At 39.7% G+C, this 14,129-nt stretch overlaps 1 protein-coding gene across 4 annotated transcripts in view; it reads right to left on the bottom strand.

Moving 5' to 3' along the window:
• The window catches only part of PLEKHA8 (pleckstrin homology domain containing A8), a 51,571-nt gene that overhangs the window by 23,462 nt on the left and 13,980 nt on the right, over positions 1-14,129 (bottom strand). For 3 of the 4 annotated variants that reach the window (XM_032483781.1, XM_006185486.2, XM_032483783.1), the window contains exons 2-5: positions 6,242-6,358; positions 5,093-5,248; positions 3,533-3,657; positions 613-771 (exon numbers count right to left, since the gene is read on the bottom strand). In XM_032483781.1, coding sequence (XP_032339672.1) covers positions 613-771; positions 3,533-3,657; positions 5,093-5,248; positions 6,242-6,263 — 462 coding nt within the window. In that variant the 5' untranslated portion in view covers positions 6,264-6,358. The remainder of the gene's footprint in view (positions 1-612; positions 772-3,532; positions 3,658-5,092; positions 5,249-6,241; positions 6,359-14,129) is intronic. The other variant, XM_032483782.1, reaches the window with a different exon arrangement.

Consider the following 14,129-nt stretch of genomic DNA (forward strand, 5'->3'; position numbering starts at 1 on the left):
CACGGAGTAGGAGCTCTTGGCCCCATTAAGGGATTCAGGGAAGGAGATTAAATTTTGAAGGATGAATAAGAGCTAACCACAGAAAGACAGGTGAGAAGGGCATTCTTGGCATTGGGAAATGGCACAAAGAAGTAGGGGGCTACAAGCATAACACGTTCAAGGCAGGTTATGACAGAGAGAGAAGTTGGTGATGTGGGAAGGGACTCAGAAGTTTCACTTTAACCTGTAGGCAATGAGGGAGCCACTGAAAGGTTTCAGAAAAGCGGTTCAATTTACACTGCATGAATAGATATGCAGTAGGCTGCCTGGAAGGGTCGGTCAGGCTGAAGGTGACTAGTGAGAAGGCCACCACCCACCTCAGCAAGACTCACTGGACACGAAGGCTGGAGAAGAGGTTAGCTACATCACAGACAAGTTGAGGTGGTAAAACTGCCAACAGTGACTGACTGCATATGAGGGACTGAGGGCAGATATAAAAGTGGACATAAAGGAAAGTCCACTACAAAAATGTTTTTATCAGTGGCCAAAGGGTGATGGAGAACACAGCTCAGTATATCACTTTCTTAACTCTTCATTATGCCCTGCTGCAGGCAAGCTGAGCTGGACTGTTACCTTGTTGGACTTGAGCATGGCCAGCTGAGGTGATCCTGGGGGAGTGCGATAGAGCAGCTCAGAAGTGAAGGCTGCATTTGCGATCTGCATGCATTCTTCCAAAGTCTTCAGAAAAGTATTGCAGGTTGATTTCAGCAGAGTTCCCACATCAATTCCCTCCTACGAAACAACCAGAGTGGAAGATTCTTTTACTGTACCCAAAAGGAAAAAAAGCACAATTGGAGAATGCCCTTAGAGATTTTTAATCCACCAGATAATAGTAATAATGTTCCCATTTATTTTGCTGGACAAATAATGTGTATCAGTTACAAAAGAAAAAGACTGAGCAAGTCCAACTTATCTATTAACCATACACAAGCCTTACCCCCAAGCTGCCCTTTATGCTCACCCACCACTCCAACTGAAGGCAACAACTTCTTTCAACTCAACAATATTGTATGTCAGTACTACGTTAGGTGCTGACTGCAGCGCCCTTATGGAGTTTCCAGTCTATAAGGGGTGGCAGACAAGAAACAGAATCACACAGACTGAAGACCGTGGCGTCAATGGAAAAATGTCTCCCATTGCCTGAGTAAAAACGAGGTTCTAGAACAGAAGCATTAGAAACAACAAATCATATGTGGTTTGCTTTCAAAACCGGTCTTTTCCACTTTCATTACAGATGAGTCTAAGTGGAACTGGAATTCTTTTGAATATCTAATCATTTTTTTTACCTCCAAACTACTATTTCACTTGTTCAGGGTGATTTTCCTCTGGATATACATATTAGTAAGTCATTCAGGAAACTGAGGCCGCCCCTGACAGAAGAATACGGAAAGCACATCTTAGTGGTATTAAAGTAACCAGATTGGGCCCAAGATGGAGTCACTCATGCTAGGCCTCATATCAGCAAACAGAAAATTTAGCTAAGTTTCCGTCCTGGGTTCTCCCAGAAAAGGCAGGCCTAGGTCAACCAATCAGTGCTAGACTGCTCAGCACAAGTTACCTGACCCGGCTCCAAGACTTCCCTTTGCTCCACATAAGAAAAGTAACCCTGTTTACCCAAACAGCAAATGCACAGTATAATGTCCTTGTTCCTGTTCACTCTGGGCTATAAAAATGTCTAGCCTTGTACAGCTCTTCACAGCTCCTTTCTATCTGCTAGATGGGATGCTGCCCAATTCATGAATTGCTGAATAAAGCCAATACGATCTTCAAATTTTACTCAGTTGCATTTTGTTCCTTAACAGTGGCCTCTATATTTTCCTCAATTTTTTATTTCTAACAAGCTAGGTGTTACTGGTCATGAACCACTATGATTCAGACACTATTTACAATGTGTTGTTTTTTCCTAAACCACCAAGAAATTCTCACACACTAGTTGGGTATCCCACAATTCTGACACAATCTACTCGGAAATAGCGTCAGTTCTTGCAGGTTAAGTGCTCAGTCCTACAAGACTGCTCCCCATCCCCACTTCAGTCACCAATGGCAAGTCCAGGTTGTCACTTATGCTACTGACTGACCTGCCATAGACTGAAGATTCCAACAACCCCCTCCTTGTGTACGGTCCAATAGTCACCTCATTAACATAACAAAAGACACTATTATCACTCTTATCACAGGAAATTCCATGAGTTTTTTTTTTTTAGGATCTCTGTGCCAAAAACTAGATGAAGACCAAACATATATTTCTTATTATAAATCACAATATCACAAGCACAGTTTCATTAGCAAGTTCCCAAGGCACTTACTATAAACACTTCTTTGAATTAAAAATTGCTGTGTTCACTTTTTCCTTTCCCTCTAGACCAGGGCTTCTCTACCTTGGCACAACTGGCACTGGGGCTGGCTAATGATTGGAGCAGGAGATGCAGGGGGAGTGGCTCTCCTATACATTGCAGGTATTAAGCAGCATCTAGTCTCTATACCCATTAGATACCAAGAGCACATCCTCAGTAGTGACAACCAAAAATGTCTCCTTCACTGCCAAATGTCTCCTGAGGGGCAGAACTGCTCTGGGTTGAGAATCACTGCTTGAGACTATAACATCCCAAGAGCAGGACTGAAATGCTCTTTAGTACTCCTCCCCCTCCCTCCCCCAGCACAGTGTCTTGTATACAACAGGCAGGTGCTGAGTGAATAAGCAAGCCTCCCAAAAAGTGAATGAAAATGAGTTAAACCACGTTTATTAAAAAACCTGAGGACGCATACCCTACTATGTAGCATAGTCCTATAGTACTTAAGAAAAGTAATTTAAAACCATTAATTATAGTCTGCAGGTTCTTCACTTTGCAGGCACTGTTTTTCAGATAACTTCCTTCCAAGCAGAGCAGATACCCCTCTTTGGTTAATGTCAGCCATTCAATACATAGCTTAACACCAGATAGATCTTTTAACAAATGTTTTAGAGTGAGTGAATAGCAACTTCAGTAATAAATAATAAAAAATTGCAATTCTTGCTGATGACAGAGATAAATAAAGTTGCATCTCTACCTTTACCTTTGAAAGCACTACTCTACACTAAAGCAGAATGATCATTATGAAATAAAACCCTGTTACAGTCTCATCAAAGGGGACAGATACGCATCACTGACAGATACGATGTTGGCATCTTGGGAGCCACATCAGTAGTATAGAAATGACTCTGTTAGACAGCTAAGATTTCTAAAAGTATCTTAAAAAGTGACACAAACTGGGGAGAAACACATCTTAATACATCAATACTAAAGTTAAAAGTTCCAAATGTTATCAATTAATCCTGAATTCTTCCCAGGAAGGAAGACTTCCATAGGCTGAAATGCCCGCATTTCTCCTCTGTTGAATTTTGTTACCTTTTTTCTTTGAAAAACAGTAAATTCCAAGGTAGGGATTGTGTAAGCATCACCTGTAAGCAACATCTGGGCTACTTTCCACGTGGCTAAGATGAATGGTATTTTACCTCAGAACTGGACACACCGGTTGTGGTCACTTCTTTTGTTTTATCCACTTGCTGAACAAGGAGATCACAGTACAGTCTTAGTTCCGACATTTTGGTTTTCAAGTTTTCAGTGTTTTCAGCAAACTCTAAATAACAAAATGATGAAGATGTCATGATCAGAATGAATAACTGACTTACTAGTCAGTATACTACACAGATAAGTGAAATGTAATTTATACCTAAAGTCAGATGCTTATAGCATGAGTTGCAGATATAAGTAAAGTTCTGGGAGCAAGAAAAAGGAGATTCAGGTCTTTTGACATAATCTACATTATTTCTTGAGTCAACATACTTAATGATCATCAGTACAGGAAAAAGGAGGCAATATACTTCTGATCCACTTCTATCAGAACTGGGAACAGAGTCAGGAGTTTACAGTCTGGGTCCCAGTTCTGCCTCACAATTTTCCTATCTGTAAAATGTGGTCACAGCTATATACTTATTAACACAGTGCTCAAAACTAGAACACTGTTTTGTAACAAGCAATTACCAGTAATAAGACAGCTTGTTATTTCAGAGGACTGGTCCAGCGTGCAGCCTGCAAAGCTAATGGCACCCTCTGCACATCTGCTGCTCCTTCATTAGCACGGCATCCAGCCACCATGGCGCTGAGGGCTCAGCTACAATCATTACTGCCTCTGCTTTCTTTCTCCATGAAAAAGCTGCACATTACCACTGATCTGAGTCAAAGCTAGCAGTGTCTAGAATTTGCTCCTGATTTAGCATTTAAAAACAACCAATAAAGAAGCCATTTTACTGTGTCTACTTGAAGAATTAAGCACATCTGCCATACATGTCATGAGAAAGGTCCCCTGAAACACTTTTTTCCCACAGGCCTCTCTCTCCAACCAACCTCTTCAAATATACACCCGGGGGGAGATGGGAAGGCAGCACCCAGAGCTCAGGCAGTAGCCCTGACTTGTGACTCAGTCCAAATAGAAAGTTACGCCGTCGTTCTCAGGAGACTTACTGATGTGGAGTTAAAGAGCATTAAGCAGCAGCAACCTGACAATTAAGTATCTACCCCAACTCAGGAAAAGGAATGGGAAAGCGAGGTGTTACTGCAGAAAGTACCCAGATCCAAGGCTTCTCTGGCTCATCTACTCTTCACCAAAGGTCAACTTTGTGCCAGATGAGGTAATGGGCAGTTTCATATCATCAGTGATCCTCATGGTAATCCTTCTAAGATAGGTAATTACCTCTTTTTAAAATATAAGGAAACTGAAGATTAGAAAGGTTAAATGATCTATGCCAACGTCACAAAGCCAGTACCCTACAAAACGATGATTTGAACCCAATTGTACCTGGCTCCAAAGCCTGCACTCTTTCTACTAACACATGCTAAAAAAAGAAGAGTTAGGTACAGATTGTTTAAATTCCACTGAGACATATATAGCATTTGTGTGATACAAAAAGCTGGCTATGGCTAGGTGGTCAGAAACAAGATAGCAAATATGGGAACCCAGAGGTGCTGCTGGGTGATCCCCAAGGTTCCCACACCAGAAGACAATCAATACTTGCCTTTTTCTTTCTGGGTCCTACTGTCTGTCAGGCAAGCCTTGGCTGACCCCAGGGCTACCAGCCACCGCTGTCTCTCAGCCACACTCCTGGCCTTCAGGTAGAAATACTGTTCCCCAGGGATTATCAGGTCCATGCGTGTGTTATCTACAGAATGAACTGGGAGCAAGGCAGCCGGAGGTCAGAAACATAGAAGAGCCCTATCTGGGTAGCCTCCACTCCACCCAGATTCTTGAGTTGAACTAGGGCCAGTTGCTGAGGACTTCTTCCAAGAAAGAATGTCAGCCCTTACTACATCTCCTAGTTTATTTATCTCTTCCCAGAGGCCTCTGCTGATGAAGAGGGAAAACTCTGCAATTGGCTCCAAGGTCTCACCAAGACTGCCCTAAAAAAGAATCACCCAAATCTTAGGATCTTTTATTAGAGAGAAAATCTCTCTTTTGGTGCGTGTGTGTGTGTGTGTAAAGCATGCTGCTCTGTGGCCCAAAAGGCTTGATGCAAACAAGTAAGGGTGCACTCTTTATCTCCCTGGGTTATTGGAAAGCAATCAAGAACACAGTATTTTTCCTTTTCTACTTTCCTTCACTAATCCTATTAAAAATGTGAGAATTCCCTCAGAGCCCTTCTGGAGAAGAAACAAGCAAGCCACACTCTCCTTCACCCCCAAACCCCATGCCCCATATTCTCTTCCAGTCACTTTCTGAGCCACATCTTCTCACTTTGTCTCAAGATTCCCAAAACCAAGAAATAAAGGCTATTTGTAGGTCTGGTAGGTGTTTGCCTGTTTTATTTTGAGTATGGTGGTGCTGGTGAGGTGTGTGTCCTGATTTAAACACAGAAGTGTTTCATGCCGCAATGAAAGGACAAGCTTTGCAAACAGCTCCTGGCCTCAGGTGAGCAGGCGCCTAAGGGATGAGCACTAAGTGTGTAGTTAAGCACACTTCTCTCATTTATTTTGACTATCTCTTAAACAACCTCCTTGTAAAAACTGGCTGCAGTTTTAGGTCTTACTGCAAGGCTTTCTTCTGGGACATAATATTGTACATCTTTGTACTAGGGGAGCAGCAGAGTAGGCAAGCAGAAGCCAGAACTTTTTTATTTCGGGGGAGAGACAAAAGAAAAATAAAACCTGCAACTCTCTCAGTTTCTCACCTTGAATTTCACAGACTGCCATCTGTATACTCCCTTTGCAACCTTTCCAGGCATCTTCAGGAGAATCATAGTAAGATAATATCCCCCCACAGAGAAGGAACCATCGAGGCTGCCAACCTGAAAACAGAAGCAAGAGCACGGTCTCAATGACAGCCCCCAGGACATAGAAACAGGACCTAACAAAGGATGCTGGACCCCAGCTCCAAGGAACCTACATTCCGCGAGAAATTCTAAGGGAAAGAAGTCAGTTAGAAAAGATCTGTATGTTTGATACCATTTTTGTTTAAAAGAAGTCTGGAAGGATCAGCAATAAATAGTGATAGGATTACTGATGAGTTTGTCAAGTCTCCTCAGCTGGATTTTTTTTTTTTCTTTCTCTGAAATGCCATAGCCCTTTAAGGATACATTTCTCTCACTGGACTCTTCTTGGCGGAGACAGAGAAGGCAGAGCCCCAAGGGCTGCTCAGATACATACCTGATGGGCCCTTGGGAACTGATTCACAAAAACCAGATGCATAAGTCACCAACTGATGTCAAAATAGTACCAATTTATTACTTTATAATAGGAGATTAGTACACTTCCTGGAGCACTCACAGCCTAAGATCACAGCACAGGGAGACTACATTTGTAATCAGGAGGTTGAACGGTCAGCACTAAATGTAAGCTCAGGCACAGGAGTCAGGTGGCAGGCAAGATGTTTCCCTCATCATTTACTTCGTCAGTCTGCTTTTCTAGGAACCAAAATACTCAGGCCTGCCAAGTATCATGTCTCTCAATTCCTTAAGTAAAACTGGATAAACACTAATTCTCAATATTTATCCTCTAATAATTCATACTTGTCACTGAAGTATCCTGCCCTAAAAGCCTTCTCACCAAAGATCAGCAATGTTTTCTAAAACTATGGCTTATGTTCCTCTTGTTACATCTTATATTGGGTACTTCTTCCCAGGGAAGCACCTAGATCCTTTAATGGATGTCAAGAGCCCCACAGCCTTATCTCAACACCCATACAAGTCAATTGTTGGCTGGAAAACCTCTTAGGATGAACTTGTAAATTTTATTTCAGAAGGCAATGCTTCCTTACTTTGGCTTCAAATTCTATGGAAATACAAACCTGAAGGCCACTGTTCTTGGCACAAACATTACAATCCAGGAAACCACACTGAGCATCAGACTATGTCTTGCTGAGCAGACAATCAGCATTCCTGGAATTAGATATTATTGCTGATATTTTAGCCCTTGCATTATTTATACCTTAGGCCACCTCCCCTCACTGAAACAGAAGAATCAATTCTTAAAAACCTGAGAAATGGAAGAAGCCTTTGAAATCACCTAGTCCAACCAGGTCCTTTTACAGAAAACGAAACCAGTCCCTGATAGATTAAGTGACCTACCTAAGGTCACACAGGAAGTACACAGCAGAACAGGGAAGTAAACTATGTCCTTCTACACTATCCCTCCCAGCATAACAACCCCCAAACGCTGACTCTCCATTGTTAGAAGGCTCTGGTATAGAACAGTAGCATGTCTCGCTTACAGCTCAACTCCTATGACTATGTTTGGTGCGAACACTCTCCAAATCCACCATGACTTTTGAGTAGAGGGACTTCCACTTGCCCTTAATTACCACATTTTATCAAATTTAGGATCCCATCTGTATTAGTCTGGGTTCTTCAGAGAAGCAGAACCAACACTATGTATGTATGTCTATATATAATCAGCTTATGCATTTATGGAGGCTGAGAAATTCTGAAGATCTGTAATCAGCAAGCTAGAGACTCAGGAAAACAAATTTGTAATTCCAGTCCAAAAGTCAGCAGGCGTGAGACCCAAGAAGAGCCGATGTTTCAGTCAGAGTCAGAAAGCAGGAAGAGACCAATGTCCTAGCTCAACAGGCAGGTAGGAGGCGTGCCCTCTTAGCCTTTTTGTTGCATTTAGGGCTTTGACTGATTGGATGAGACCCACTCACATTAAGGAAAGCAATCTACTTCACTCAGTCTACCAATTCAAATTTTAATCTCATCCAGAAACACCCAGACACACCCAGAATAATGTCTGGTCAAAAGGTCTGAGCACCTCATGGCCCAGGCAAATTGACATAGAAAATTAACCATCACACACCATCAATTTTAAGACAGACTATTATTTTATACAACACAAGAAAGAAAAAAACCTGCCCATAAAGCAATGACATGGCACTGATTCTAAGATACTTCCTGATTTCAGAGCTGTTGAAATGTCGGGGGAGAAAAAACAAACAGCCTAAAACTTGAAAAAAATGTCGTACTAAACTAGGCTTACCTTACAGGAATCTGAAAAATGTCAAACAACCCAAACACACACACCCAGCACAGCTGCAGCACACTTTAAAAGTAGCAGGTAAACTATAATAGTAACTGAAACACTTTTTCTGTGAGAGGTTCTGTATTCATCTAGGAGAAGTTATAATTACACTAGAAGAAGTTCAATTATTTTATTCTGCAGTTTGTAACTACAAAAATTACCACCAAGAAAAACTTTTCTTTAACACACACAGTTCCTAGAATTTCAGAAAGCAGGTTAAGAGCCTGCAAAAGTCTCATTCCCATTATCCAAGAATTAATGGCACAGCAGTGGGGAGTCCAGAGTAGCATCAAGACACACTGCTCTTTTATGATGTTCAGTTCTGGGAAGCTCAGATGCAGCTCAGGAATGATGGATGAATTGCATGAGAAAAAAGGCATGGATAACAAAGAGGCCATTAATTTACTTCCTGTTTTAAATTAACCTGCTATTACCTTGGCTGGCGTGATGGTTAATTTTACCTATCAACTAGACTGGCCTAAGGGATGGCCAGATAGCTAGTAAGACATTATTTCTGGTGTGTCTGTGAAGGTGTTCCTGAGACATATTAGCATTTGGATCAGTAGACAGAGTAAAGACTGCCCTCACCAATGCAGATGGACATCATCCAATCTAACGAGGGCCTGAATAGAGCAGAAAGGCAGAGGAAGGGTGAATTTGCTCTCTGCTTGAGCTGACACATCCATCTTCTCCTACCTTGGGACACTGGCACTCCTCATTCTTGGGCTTTTGGATGCAGACCAGGACTCGCACCATCCACCACCCCTGATTCTCAGGCCTCTGAACTCAGACTGAATTGCATTATCAGCTCTCCTGGTTCCCTAGCTTGCAGAAAGCAGATTGTGGTACAGTCTCCATAACTGCATGAGCCAATCCTATCATAAATGTCCTTGTGTGTGTGTGTGTGTTCTTCTGGAGAACACTGACTAATACACTTGGAAATGATAAAATATTCAAGGTAACGAGAGCAGATGAAAACTATGGGTCTGTTCCAGTCCCTGACCTGTGAGATTACCCCTAGACTACCTGCCTGTCCAACACCACTCCCTTTTTTTTGCCATACTCTACTAGAGATGGAATGTGGTGTCAGTCAAACTCCCTGCTTGGAAGATTAGACAAGAAACTTCAATGGGTAGGAAAAAGTTTTAGCTCATATAAGCTACTGCTGCCAGGGGTGGGGTAGGGGTGAACAGGATTTAAATGTCAATTTCACACACTTTGTATTATCCTGGATTATTTCACTACATAAGGTATAGTTGACATTTATTTTTGGCAACCCAGCATCCACTTCCCACATTTCCATTACTGAAAATCCCCTTTTCCAACTCTGTTCATGTAGTTTGGGTGGGGCTGACCAGCTCCAGGGTGGGCATGTGATTCAGGCGTAAAAGAAGCTTCACATCCCCTGCCCTCAATGATGTGTTCCAAGACAGACAAGTGACGCAACCAGAAATAATGCTGGGACTTTTGCTGGGACTGGGGAAGGGTGAAGAAATGCACACTGTCTCTCTCTTTATTTTGGCCTCAAAGATGTTTGCCTGGTGCCTCTGGCAGTCATTTTGCCATCACATGGATCTAAACATGATTCACAGGTAACAGGAAAGGGGGTAGGGAATGGCAGCAGATCTAGATGACAGTTTTTGAATACCTCAGTCAGACCATGTCGTAACTATAGATAAGATACTCTGGACTTTTTCTACTTCAAACCTGAGTTGGATTTTTCTGTAAATAAAAGACTTCTAAAATATCACATGATTAGCACTCTAAATGTAGAAAAAGTACTTGACAAAATCTAACACCCTTTCATAACAAAAACTCTTAAACTAGGAACAGAAGGGAACATCTTCAGCCTGATAAAGGCACCTATAAAACACCGATGGTTAACATCATACTTAATGACAAAAAACTGGATGTGTTTCCCCTGAGATCAGAAATGCTTGTTCTTACCACTCCTATTCAGCACTGTATTGGAGGTTCTAGCCAGGGCAATTAGGGTACAAAACGACCTAATAGGCATCCAGATTGGAAAGGAAGAAGCAAAACTACCTCTATTCACAGACATGCTCTTGTATATTTAAAAAAAAAAAAAAAAAAAGGAACCCACTAAAAAAAACTATTAGACTAAATGAGTTTAGCAAAGCAGCAAGATAAAAGACCAATACACAAATATCAATTGTATTTCCACACAGTTGCAATGAACAATCTAAAAGTGAAATTTAAAAAACAATTTCATTTACAATATTAAAAAGAATAAAATAGGAAAAAACTTAACAAAAGAAGTATAAAAGTTATACTGTGAAAACTAGAAAACATTACTCAAAGAAATTAAAGATCTGAAGATCATTTTTCTAAAACTGTTACCAGCTTAATTTTTTCTCACGTAGCGCAAATGTCTTTTTATACTTGACCAACTGTTTGCAAAATTCTCTTTTCAGTTCAAGTAATATTGAACAATATATATTTTTTCAATAAGCACAATTTTCTCAAAAAAAAAATGCACCTATATTTGGGTCTGAAATGGCATAGCGCATGCTAATTTTGCACTATATTTTCTTCCTTTTCTACTTCACAACAGCCACCATTTTAAAATAAAAATTTCTAGAGATGCTCTTATTCTTTAAAAGATCCAAACCAAAAAAGTGACTACTTGTGAGTCATATCCATGTCTGACTAAAAATACTGTAGCTTCCCTTATTTTTCTCTTAGAATTCTCGTGACAAGAAGCTCATCCAAACACATCACTTAAAAAAAAACAAAAACTGTACTCCATTAAAAAGAAACGTAAGTTTTTTAATATTTTGAAATATTTTAAATATTTTTAAAAATTTACACATAGTGTAATTTCTTCTTTGGTTAACAGTTCTGTGTTTTGACAAATGCACAGTCTTTTAACAATGACCATAATAACCAAGATACAGAAAAACTGTATTATCCTGCCCCCAAAATTCTCTCAGGCTACCTCTTGGTAGTCATGCCCTCCCTCGCTGGCCAACCACTGTTATGTTTTCAGTTTAAGTTGAAAATATTTTCTAATTTTTGGGGGGACTTCTTTGACCCATGGATTATTCAGAAGTGTACTGTTTAATTTCCTAATGTGCATGTATTTTCTACATCTTTCTGTCATTGCTTTCTAGTTTACTTCTGGTAAAGATATAGAACATTCTTTTAAATTTGGCAGGGTTTCTACTATGCCCCAGAATATGGCCAATTTTACTGAATGTTTCATGTGCATTTGAAAAAAAAAAGGTATTCTCCTGCTGTTTGGGGGTTCTTCCATAAATGTCAGTTAGGTCAAGTTGGTTGATAGTGTTCAGATCTTCTATATCTTTGGGTGATTTACTGTCTACTTGTTCTATAGATTACTCAGAGAAGGATGTTAAAGTTTCCAAGTATAATTGTGGATCCATTTCTCCTTTCAGTTCTATCAGTTTTTGCTTCATACACTTTTGACAATTTGTTTTTAGTTCTATACACATTTAGGATTCCTATGTCTTTTTGATGAATTGACCCTTTTATAATTACACAATGTCTTCTTTATCCCTCGCAATTCTCTCTGTTCTGAAGTCTATTTTGCCTAATATTAATATAACCAATTCAGCTTTCTTTTGATTAGTGTTTGCATAGTATATCTTTTCCTATCTTTTTTGTTTTTTAACTTTTTAAAAAGACTTAAAATTTTTAGAGCAGTTTTAGGCTTAAAACAAAACTGAGAGGGAGGTAGAGATTTCCCATGTGCACCCTGCCTCCACATGTGCATAGCCTTCCCCATTATCAACATCACTCCCTAGAATGGTACATTTTTTACCATTTATATTGACATACAATAATTCACCTTAGTCCACAGTTTATTTTAGTATTCACTCTTGGTGTTGTAAATTCTATGGGTCTGGACAAATGTATAATGATATATACCCATCTTATTCACTTCCCCAACAGTCACTCTCCACTCTGCCCCATAGCAACCACTATCTATTATAGTCTCCATAATCTTGCCTTTTCCAGAATGTCATGTAATTGGAATCATTCAGTATGTAGCCTTTTCAGACTGACTTAGTAATATGCACTTAAGCTTCATCCAGGTCGTCTCATGGCTCAACAGCTCGTCTTCTAGGCTTTGAATTATATTCCATTTTCTGGATGTACCACAGTTTGTTTATTCATTTACCTTCTAAAAGACATCTTGGATTCCACGTTTCAACAATTATGAATAAAGCTGGTATACAGATTCCTGTGCAGGTTTTTGTATGTATATGTTTTTGTGTAGAACTAACTTTCTGATTCCTTTGGAATAAACACTAAGGAATATGGCTGCTGAATCTTCTGGTAGGTGTATGTTTAGTTTTGTAAGAAATCACCAAATTGTTTTCTAAAGCACTATTACCACTTTGCATTCCTATCAACAATGTACGAGAGTTCCCATTGCTCCACATCCTTGTCAACATTTGGTGTTGTCAGTGTTCTGGATTTTGTCCATTCTAATAGGTACATAGTGGTATCTCATTGTTGCTTTAATTTGCATTTCCCTTGTGACACAAGATGTGGAGCAACTTTTCATATGCTTATTTGCCATCTGTACATCTTCTGTGGTGAGGTGTCTGTAAGGTCTTTCACCCATTTTTAGATTGGATTCTTTGTTTCCTTATTGCTGAGCTTTAAGAGTTTGGGGTATATTTTGGATAACAGTCCTTTTATCAGATCTGTCTTTTAAAATCATTTTCTCTCAGTCTGTGATTTGTCTTCTAATTCTCTTGATTTTGTCTTTGACATAGTAGAAGTCTTTAACTTTAATGAAGTTCAGCTTATCAATTATTTATTTCATGGACTGTGTCTTTGAGGTTGCATCTAAAAAGGCATCAAAATAACCAAGGTCATCTAGATTTTCTCCAACGCTATCTTCTAGTTTTATAGTTTTGCATTTTACATTTAGGTCTGTAATTCATTTTGAGTTAATTTTGGTGAAGGGTGTAAGGTCTGTGCCTACTTTTTTTTTTTTTTGCATATGGAAGTCCAATTGTTCCAGCACCATTTGTTGAAGACACTATCTTTGCTCCATAATACTGCTTTTGCTCCTTTGTCAAAGACCAGTTGACTGCATTCATGTGGGTCTACTTCTGGGCTCTGTATTCTGTTCCACTGATCTATTTATCTATTATTTTACCAATACCACACAATATTGACTACTTCATAGTAGTAAGCTTTATAGTTTAAGTCTTGAACCCAGGTAGCATCAGTCCTTCAACTTTGTTCTTCTCCTGCAATATTATGTTCGCTATTTTGGGTATTTTACTCCTCCAAATAAACTTTACAATCAGTTTGTTGACATTCACAAAATAAATTGCTGAGATTTTTGACTGACATTGCATTGAACTCATAGATCAAGTTGGGAAGAACTGACATCTTGACAGTACTGAGTCTTCCTATCCATGATTATGGAATTGCTCTCCACTTATTTAAAGCTTCTTTAATTTCATTCACCAGTTTTGTAGTTTTCAATCATATAGATCTTGTCCATCCTTTGTTAGATTTATACCTAAGTATTTCATT

This window comes from Camelus ferus, chromosome 7 (genome assembly GCF_009834535.1).
Source record: "Camelus ferus isolate YT-003-E chromosome 7, BCGSAC_Cfer_1.0, whole genome shotgun sequence".
Taxonomy (NCBI): domain Eukaryota; kingdom Metazoa; phylum Chordata; class Mammalia; order Artiodactyla; family Camelidae; genus Camelus; species Camelus ferus.